Source organism: Tupaia chinensis, unplaced genomic scaffold (genome assembly GCF_000334495.1).
Source record: "Tupaia chinensis unplaced genomic scaffold, TupChi_1.0 Scaffold000318_1, whole genome shotgun sequence".
NCBI lineage: Eukaryota > Metazoa > Chordata > Mammalia > Scandentia > Tupaiidae > Tupaia > Tupaia belangeri.
This window is the reverse complement of record NW_006159811.1, coordinates 3,227,129-3,237,736: the sequence shown is the minus strand read 5'-3', so window position 1 is coordinate 3,237,736 and position 10,608 is coordinate 3,227,129. Positions and strand designations below refer to the sequence as shown.

Genomic DNA, 10,608 nt, shown 5'->3' with positions numbered 1-10,608 from the left:
TTGTCCCTACAATTAAGTTGCCCATTTTCTTAGTTTTTGAACTCTTATTTCTGTGTGTCTGCATTTAATTTTACTGACATAGCACTCCCTTAAGAACTTCTTGGAGATCTGGTCTGGTGCTGGTAAATTCTTTCAGGTTTTGTTTATCTGGGAATGTTCGTGTCTTTTCTTCCCAAATGAACTATAATCTTTCTGGGTACAGTATTCTAGGTTGAAATTGCTTTTCCCTTAACATGTTGAGTATATTTTCCCATTCTTTCCTCGCTCACATTGTTTCCGATGAGAGATCTGCTGTTAGTCTGATGGGATACCCCTTGTAGGTAACTTGCCGTTTTTCTCTTGCCAATCTTAGTATCTTGTCTTTGTCTGTTGTTTTGGTCAATCTGGCTATAATGTGTCTTGGAGAAGATCTTCTTGGGTTGATTCTATTTGGGGTCCTCTGTATTTCTTGGGACTGAATCTTTGAGTGCTTCTCTAGGTTTGGAAAGTTTTCTTGCAGGATCTCATGGAATAGATTATCAATGCCCTTATGAGTGTCTTCACCTTCTGGGATGCCTATTATCCAGATATTTGGATGTTTGATGGTATCTAGTATTTCTCATTGTGGTATTGACTTGTATTTCTCTGATAACTAATGATGTTGAGTATTTTTTCTCATACCTGTTGGGCACTTGAAAAATATTGAAAAGAAACATCAAGTAGGTCTTTTGCCCATTTTTAATTGGGTTGTTTTCTTGCTAATGAGTTGTTTGAGTTCCTTATATAATTTTGAATATTAGCCTCTTGTCAAATTCATAGTTTGAAAATATTTTCTGCCATTTTATAAGTTGTCTCTGCACTTTGTTGATTGTTTCCTTGCTGTCATAAGCTTATTATTTTGACATAATCTCTTTGGCAGTTTTTGCTTTTGTTATCTATACTTTGAGGTCATATCCAAAAAAAAATCATTGCATAGACTAATGTCATAGAACTTTCCTCTATGCTTTATTACAGTAGTTTTGTACTTTTAGGTCTTACACTTAATCCATTCTGAGTTTTTTAAAATGTGATATGAGATAAGGGTCTAATTTTATTCTTCTATATATGGTATGCAACATTATTTATTGAAAAGACTGTCCTCTCCCCATTCTGTGCTCTTGGCACCTTTGTCAAAAATTGAGTGTCTTAAATATGTGTAATTATTTCTGGGCTCTCTATTTGTTTCATTGACTGTTTTGGTTAATAGTTTGGAAGTATATTTTGAAGTCAGATGGTATGATGGTTCCAATTCTGTTCTTTTTACTCAAGATTGCATTTATTATTCAGGATATTTTTAGCTCCCTATAAATTTTAAGATTTTTTTTCCTATTTCTGTGAATAGTGTCATTGTTATTTTGATAAGGAGTGCCTTAAATATGTATATTGCTTTTGGTAGTATGGACATGTTAACAATATTAATTATTCCAATCCATGGACATGAGTTGTCTTTCCATTCACTTGTATCTTCTTCAGTTTCTTTTATCAATGTCTTATAATTTTCAGTACAGACTTTTTAAAAACTCTTTCATTATTCTTGTATTTTTCTTTATGTGGCTATCATAAAAGTGATTGCTTTTTTTGATTTTTTTAAAATAGTTTATCTATCAGTATATTGAAATGCTACTGAATTTTGTATGTTGATCTTGTATCTGAAAATTTACTGTGTTCTTTTATTAGCTCTAATAGTTTTTTGGTGGAGTCTTTAGGGTTTTCTATATATAAGATCATGTCATCTCAAGCAAGGACAATTTAACGTCTTGCTTTTCAGTTTTAGTGTCTTTTATTTCTTTCTTTTACCTGCTTTCTCTAATTTAGGCTTACAAACTATGTTAAAAAGAAGTGTTTATAGTGGGAATCTTTGTCTTGTTATAGATCTAAGAGGAAAAGCTTTTAATTTTTCTCTGTTGAGTACAGTATTAGCTGTGGCTTTGTCATATATAGCCTTCTGCATACAGGTATTATCCTCTACACATAATTTCTTGAGAATTTTGGTTATGAAAGGATGGTGAGTTTTGTCAAATGCCTTTCCTGCTTCTACTGAAAGGATCATATGACTTTTGACCTTTATTATGTTAATGTGATGTATCACATTTGTTAATTTGTGTATATTAAAACATCCTTCAAGCTCTGAGATGAATCCCATTTTATCATGCTGAATACTTTTTAATGTGCCAATGAAGTCGATTTGTTGAAGATTTTTGCACCTATTTTCATCAGGGATATCTGCCTGCAGTTTTCCTTTTTTGGTTATTGTCATGTCTTTGTCTGATATTAGCATTAGGGTAATGTTGGCTTCATAAAATGAGTTAGGAAGTATTCCCACCTCTTTAATTTTTTGGAAGAGTTTGACCAGAATTCTTTGAGAAGATCTGGTCTTGGTCTTCTCTTCGATGAGAGACTTTTTATTAACGATTCAATCTCCTTATTTGTTATTGGTTGGCTCGGATTTTCTGTTGGGTCATTGGTAAAGTCATAATTATTTTTACGTAGAAAAACAGAAATATATGTAATGACTTTTCTGATGACCCAATATTTGTTCATAATTCAATTTTGGTTGGTTGTGAAAAAATTTATCCATTATTTTTCCTAGTCTACTCTTGTTGTGGCATACAATTTGTTCATAATAGTCTCTTGTGATCCTTTGTATTTCTGTGGTATCATCAGAATGTTACCTTTTTCACTTCTGATTTAATTTGCACCTTTTTTTCCCCTTAGTCTAGCTAAAAGTTTGTTGATGTTGTTGATCTTTTCTATTATTTTTCTAGTGTTTGTTTTATTAATTTCCACTCTGATCTTTATCATTTCCTTCTTTCTACTAATTGCAGGCTTATTTATTTATTTATTTATTTTTTATTTCTGTTCTAGTTTCCTAAGGTGCAATCTTAGGTTGTTTAGTTGACAGTTTTCTTCTATTTTGAGATAGGCATTTATTGCTATAATCTTGCCACTTACAATAGTTTTTTCCAGGGATCAACAGTTGGTGTAATGGTTATGTTGCTGGACTCTCATGTAGTTGACCACAGTTTGAGTCCCGGACCCATGGCTTAAACTCATGCCAGGCGTGTGTGCATGTGTGGCCATCCCCACTGGGGGGTGATTTCTCACTTTCTGTTTCTCTGTCTTTTGGATGAGCGCATGTGCCCTATAGCAAAAACCTCTCAAAAAAATTGTTTTTTCCATGTCCCATAGGTTTTTGGTATGTTATGTTTTTATTTTCTTTTTTTCTCAAGAAAATATTTTAATTGCTCTTTAAATTTCAGTATTTATTGTTCAGGAGCATATTTTTAAATTTCTATGTGTCTGTACTTTTTTGAAGTTTCACACTTCTTGTTTTATACCATTGTTGCCAAAAAAGATACTTGATTCAATTTCAGTCTTTTTTAATTTGTTAAGACTAGTTTTGTGGCCTAAACGTACGATCTATCCTAGAGAATATTCCGTGAGGAGTTGAGAAGAATGTCTGTTATGCACATTGGATGGAATACTCTGTGTGTTTTCATATAGAATATGTCCATTAGGTCAAGAGTATATTTGGAGTTTGATCTTTTTATTGATTTTCTGATTGAATGACCCCTCTATTGCTAAAAGTAGGGTTTATATTATAGTCTATCCCCCTTCAAATCTATTACTATTTGCTCTACACTCTTAGATGCTTCAATTTTGGTTTCGTATATATTTATAATTATTATATCCTCTTGATGAATTGATCCCTCATTATTATATAGCAACTTTCTTTTTATAATTTTTGAATTAAAATCTATTTTAATTAGTGATGTAAGTATAGCTACTCTGCTATCTTTTGGATTTCATTTGTATGGGGTATCTTTTTCTATCCCTTCACTTTCAGTCTAGTTGAATTCTTACAGGTGAAACTAATCTCTCAGAGGCAGCATATAGTTGAGTCTTTTTTAAAAAATTTATTCAGCCAGTGTACATTTTTTGATTGGAGAATTTAATTCATTTACATTTAAAATGAGAACTCTATCATATGTTATTTGCTTCTTTTCTCTTGCTGCTTTTGGGATTTTTCTCTGTCTTTGAGATTTGACAGTCTGATTATAATATATCTTGAAATAGCCTTATTTGGATTAAGTCTAACAGAAGACCTTCCTCTACCTGTATATTTATATCTCTCTTCAGGTTTGAAAATTTTCTGCTACTATTTTTTTTTTTTTAAGATTGTATTACTTGATTTTATTTTACACTAGGTACTGGGCACAGAGCAATTCTCCTTAATAAAGTTGACAGTTAGCTTTGCTCAGAACATTTTTAATAATGCACATTAAAAAAAAAGTATTCATCTTACAAATTGTTCTGCACTCCAAATATACAATAGCTTGGAAAACAAAATTTAGAAAATAAAAGCCAATGTAAAAAGACAGATTAAAACAACTAGAACAGTACAGGTTTTTATATGGCTCAGATGTTACAGTTTTCTTACTGCATCATCAATGTCAGAAATCTGTTCCTTCAGCTGACTCCATTGCTCCAGATTAAAGAAATACCTTTTCTTCCTGGTTTCATTTCACCTTCTGGATCCATCCAATATTCCCTGATATCAATTAGAACTTTCCCTTTAAAATCCCGAACACTGACATATCTCATTTTCCCAATTTGAAACATGTTATCATCTCTGCTGCTGCTGCTCTGTTTGGAAGATGACAGAGCTCTAGAAGTTTCACCAGTCTTTTGCTTCCTTACAGGTTTTTCTGGAGCAACTTGCTTTTTCCTCTTTAACTTCTTGTCAACTTCACTGTCAGAATCACTGCCAGAAGAGCTTGATGAAACAAGATCCTTTGATTTAGGCATTGTTCCGCTCCTGCTATCGACTGCTGCTATTTCTTTAAATAAGCTTTCTACCCATTTTTTCCTCTTCTCTCTTTTGAACCCTAATGAATGAAATATTTGCCCTTTTGGTATTGTCCCAAAAAAGTCCCATGAACTTCCTTCATTCATTTTTATTTTTCTGCCTTTGACTCTATATTTTTATATAATCTGTTTCTTAGTTCGCATATTTTTTTCTTCCATTTGATTAGTTCTGTCGTTTATACAGTGCATTATTCATTTTGATCATTATATTTTTCTTTTTTAAAAAAGAATTATTTTATTTAACTTTATTTACCCATTTATTTATTTTAATTTGACCAGAGAGGAAGAGAGAAAGAGTGAGAAAGCAAGTCACCAGGTTTGGAATTTGAACCGCGGTTGGCCATGTGCAAGTCCAGCATCCTCAACCACCACACCACTCACTGGCCCCAATCATTGTATTTTTCAGCTCCAGAATTTCTATTTATTATAACTACTATTATTTTAATCTGCGTTATATTTCTTATCCTAATCACTTACTGATTTTCTCATTTCTTTGAATCATTTCTCTATATTTATTTAAGATTTGCTGAACTTCTTTAAAATAATTATTTAAAAAAAATTTTTTTTAGCCAGTTTATACATCTCCATTTCTTCAGGTTCAGTCCATGGTACTTTACTTTGTCTCTCTGATGATATTATGTTTCCTCGATTGTTCCTGATCCTGTGCCAATGACTGTGCATTTAAGAAGTAGGTACTTATTCGGTCTTCATAGGTTGGTTTAGTTAGGAGCATCCTTCAACAGAAATCCTGTCCAGAGATTCCGGGTAGATCATCTGGGGTGGTCTCTGCCCATGTCTGCTGTGGCTCTTACAATGCTGGGGCACCCTAAGCTTGGGATCACTGAAGTCAGTGTGCTGCTGGGTTGGTATAACATGACTGCTGAAGATGGTACAGTGCAGGGCATCCCTGAAGCCCTGTGACTACTGAAGCCTGCCACTGAGGTTTATCTGGTGTCCAGGAATGCTGTAGTCTGCTGATGGTGATACAAACTCTTGATTAAGTCCACTTGCAGGGGTTACAGGTTTCTGTCTAGTGTCATATAAAGTCTAGAGGTTAAGTCCATAGGTCCTTGCCTGGAGTCAGGAGCAATGGGTGTCTGCCTGGTGCTGGGTTTTACTATGGTAGGTCTGATGTTAGGCAAAGTCCTACGCCTATTTTCCTCTTCTTCCCTGAAGTGGACAGTACCTCTTTTTGTGCTCTGCCACTTAGGATTGGGGCAGGGCAACATGAATGATGTAAAACTGCCCTTTCTATCCTCTTTAATGCATCTTTTCTTATTATTATTGTACTGTTATCTCTCACCTGGTTCCCTTAGCTCTTGCGAGGGCATTTTCATGTCTAGATAGTTGTTCAATTAATGTTCCTATTGGGGTGATGACTTCTGGAGAGCCCTATTCTACCATCTTCTTTCATACAGCAATCTAAAAGGCAATTTTAAACAAAAGAGTTAAAATCTGAAAATGTATTATCTGAAATTGCATAATGGCAAATGATTCTATTTTAGTACCTGTAGCTAAGACCGATCCTGCTTTGTGACTCTGCTATACTGATGCTTCATGCAAGACGTTACATACAGAGATGTGCTTCTTAAGGTCACCACTTTGTCTGAGCAAGGCCAGGAATACTGACAGGAACAGTTGAGCCTTCAGAAGAAACTAGATCTCCTGATGAAAAATGTCACTGAAATTTTTGTTTATTCAAATGGTTCTGTTCCATCATGACTGGAAAAATTCTTTAGACAAAACATTAAATTCGAAGTCAATTTAGAAAGCCAAAACAGTCTGATTGTCTTTTTTTGTGTGTTATAATGTGGGATTTGGAATGGCTGAAGGGCTGCATGTAGTGTGTGGGTCCACAGAATTCTGAACGTGTCTACCCTGTTCTGAACGTGTCTACCCTGTGTGACAGGTGACCCCTGAAAAATCTAGAGCCTGAACAGCCATCTCCTTAAAAGGTTACTCTTAAGAAAGAACTTTAGAATAAAAATCTTGAGGAGAATAAAAGTCTTTGATGGAATAATTTTAGGAGGTATAGTAGATAGGCTTTTACTCACATAAAACACGCTAAGATGGCCCTGACATAGGAGCTTCAATGTGCTGCGGTGTGAGTGTGTGCACTCATGCCACATCAATTAACAAATGACATGATCTTTATTTTCTTAGATATTTTGGGGGCAAGGAAAGCTAAATAATGTATGTTTTAAAAATCTGTCAAAATTGAAAAAGCAATTACTGCTATTTTTGTGAAACAGAGGTAGAAATAAGGTTAAAGTATAATGTATTACATGTCTTTTAAAATGTTATTCTAGGGCCAGCAGGTGGTATGGTGGTTAAGGCACTCGACTCCCACATGGCCAACCACTGTTCAAGTCCCAGACCTGGCATCCTGCTTTCTCACCTTCCTTCTCTCTCTATTTCTCTCTAAAGATGAAAAAATAATAATAATGATCATGACTAAAATTAAATAAATAGTTCTTAAAAAATGTTATTCAACTAAATTTTAAGAAAAAACCCGAGGCAGAGTACATTAAGTACTACTAATCATTAGTAGTAGTAGTAGTGGTAACCGTAGTAGTGTGTGTGTGTGTGTGTGTGTGTGTGTGTGGGGTGTTTTAAAGAGGGTCTTACTGTGTTGTGATCCTCCTGCCTCAGTTGGCCAAGTAGATGGGATTATAAGATTTTTTTTTTGCCAACTCAGTTTTTAGGGTGCCAGAAACTGAACCTGGGTCTTAGCTTGCATGCAGCAGTATCCAGAGCATGCAATGGTGACTGGGCTTACTCTTTTTAATGAAATGCCTCATACCTTTCTGAAACACTTATCTTTTTATAGCACCATAAATATTCCAGATGGCTCTAACTTTTATTTTGAAAAGAAATTTTGGATTTATCTGATTAGATAAATACCTAGTATAGATCGATACCCTTTAAGAGCAGCTGCAGACACATCTACACTTAACTTGTAAGAAAGTTTTTCTAAATAAAAAACGGGAACACTGGAGGTGTGAACTTTTATAGTGATGTCAGCATGGCACTCTTGGTCCAGCCCTGGGCTGGCAGATGGCAAGACAGGATGAGAGGAACGCCATACTTATGGGGAGGTCTTTAAAACACATTCTTCCAGTCTGCTTGAGATCCAGTCTAGAGATTCACTGGTAGACTCGTGGAAGATCTAGATGGACAGCTTCGTAGTCTCCAAATAAAAGCTTCATCTACACTGAGATGTAAGTAGCTTGAGTAAACTGTTGCATTGAAGATCAATGTGCTGTTGGAAATGCATTGGTATTGGTTGTCTTCTGATATTGGCCATACTTGGGACACGTCAAAACTTCCATGTGGCCTTCAACAGTAAATTAGTGCAGATTGCCTTGCAGTGTTCAGACTTTCACATAACAGTATTCTGATCTGTGCTGCAGGGAAAAGTTTGGCACAGTTAGAAAAGGCAAGAATAAAAGGTCATTGTATTCCAGTATAGACCTCTTGATCTGATAGAAATGTACACAGTTTTTATTACGGGAAATAAAGTATTTGGTATTTCCAAGCCCAAGAATTCCTTTTTTAAAGAATGATTTCATTTATTTATTATTTATGATTATTATTAGTTTCATTTGACAAGAGAGAGAGAAAGGGAAAGTGAGAAAGAAAGGCACCAGGTCTGGGGGCTTGAACCATGGCTGGTCATGTGGGAGTCCAGCACCTTAACCAGCATGCCACCTGCCAGCCTCAGCCCAAGAATTCCAAATGGTACTCTCTGACATTGTGTATCTTGCAGTCTGGACTTGTATAGGAATTCCTAATTCTTCAATGGTTATACCTACTTTTGAGGAAAGCTACAGTTTTCTAGAAGGATATTTTGGTTCTCACAATAGCCCTGTTGGTGTAAGGACTGTGGATAAGAAGCTGAAGGCTAAGAGCTGGATGGACAGAATTGGTATTTGAACTCATGTCTCGCTCCACGCCCAAGCTCTTCCTTCATGCTGTATTCCTTGAGATTTCTCAAATGGCAAACTGAGCCCTCTCAGAGATGTGATGGTCCTATTCGGTCAGCCTCCTCTCTCATTACTTCCCCTGTACATCCCAAGTGGAAGTCACACTGATCTACTTACAGTTTTTGAAAGAGTCATGCTGACCTTTAGATACATTGTTCCTGTTCCCTGAAAATCCTTTCTTATTTTATCAGCCTTTTTAATATCTAGTTCTATTTGAAGACTCAGTTCAAATGTCTCCTTTTCTAGGAAGACTTTCCTATCTTCTTCTCACCCTTACTCTTAGTTACCCATCCTCTGTGCTGTCATGTACCCCCTGAATACTGTTGTCGTCATTCTGTTGATCAAGCTGCTCATGGTGGATGTCTACTCATCTTCTTTTCCACCACTCTGTGAACATTTCAAGGGCAGATAGTTTGTGTGTGTGTGTGTGTATGTGTAAGAGCTAGCTGAAGTGTTGCTAGTGACTTCTATGACTTTTTTCTTCTTGGCATCAAATATACTCTCCTGTATTGCATGTGTGAAGATATATTTTTTTCCTTAAAGAACTCTAACACATGCAATATTAATAGGGCCATATGCTACCCTTCTCTCAGCAGCATGAATCACAACCAATACCACTGAAAAATGTATGCTTGTTTCAAAGGAATAATTTGACCCCGTTTCTTCTAACAAAAATTTATGTTTTACCAGGCAATTGATTCTTAGTAATATAGTTCCATTTATTTTCTGGATGACTTAGAGGAAAAAAAATTATGCTAAAAGATTTTATAATTTCAAAGTACTTTTAAAAACAGTAAGCATCCTTACATGTATTAATAATTCTGATTATTCTTTCTCTATATATTGACATGTTAACCAGAACCAAGAGAACAGAAATCAATGTTACAGAGATGAATAAGTCAGGAATATAAAAACAAAATTAATACTTTTAAAGTGACTTTAAAAGGTGCAAATAGGTCTTTATACAAGGGAATGGATTAGCAGGGGAAAGGTTCAATAGAAGTCTTAGTTTTTCTTATTGGTATGATAGAAGACCTCATATGCTCCATGCTGAAAATATTACTGCAACTTAAATTTCTTCTTTTCTTCCCTTTAGGCCAAATTTACAGATGACTGCAAGTTCAGGGAACGATTTCAAGAAAACAGCTATAATACCTATGCCTCAGCAATACACAGAACTGAAAAAACAGGGCGGGAGTGGTATGTGGCCCTAAATAAAAGAGGGAAAGCGAAACGAGGCTGCAGCCCACGGGTTAAACCCCAGCATGTCTCTACCCATTTTCTACCGAGATTCAAGCAGTCGGAGCAGCCAGAACTTTCTTTCACAGTTACTGTTCCTGAAAAGAAAAAGCCACCTAACCCCATCAAGCCAAAGGTTCCTCTTTCAGCACCTCGGAAAAGTCCTAACACAGTGAAATACAGACTCAAGTTTCGCTTTGGATAATACTCATCTTGGCCTGTGATAAACTATTCTTTCCCTCAGGAGTTTCTACAGGTGTGTCTTCAGAGTTCTGAAGAAAAAAATTTTGGACACAGCTTCAGTTATACTCACACTGTATTGAAGTCAGGTCATGTGTTTCAGTTTGACTGAAACAAATTTTTTTTTTTTTTTTTTTTTGATAGGAATGGAATTGGAATTCTTTGCACCAGTACTGGGGGCACATTGCTTCAGTTCAGTTACTGTTCCTGAAAAGAAAAAGCCACCTAACCCCATCAAGCCAAAGGTTCCTCTTTC

At 35.5% G+C, this 10,608-nt stretch overlaps 1 protein-coding gene and 1 pseudogene across 1 annotated transcript in view; one reads left to right on the top strand and one right to left on the bottom strand.

The window, feature by feature from the left end:
* The window catches only part of FGF5 (fibroblast growth factor 5), a 28,966-nt gene extending 18,649 nt beyond the window's left edge, over window positions 1-10,317 (top strand). The window contains 1 exon segment of the mRNA XM_006151458.1: window positions 9,970-10,317. Coding sequence (XP_006151520.1) covers window positions 9,970-10,317 — 348 coding nt within the window.
* On the bottom strand, window positions 4,181-4,840 carry LOC102492565 (activated RNA polymerase II transcriptional coactivator p15 pseudogene; annotated as a pseudogene).
* Window positions 10,318-10,608: the final 291 nt, after the last annotated feature.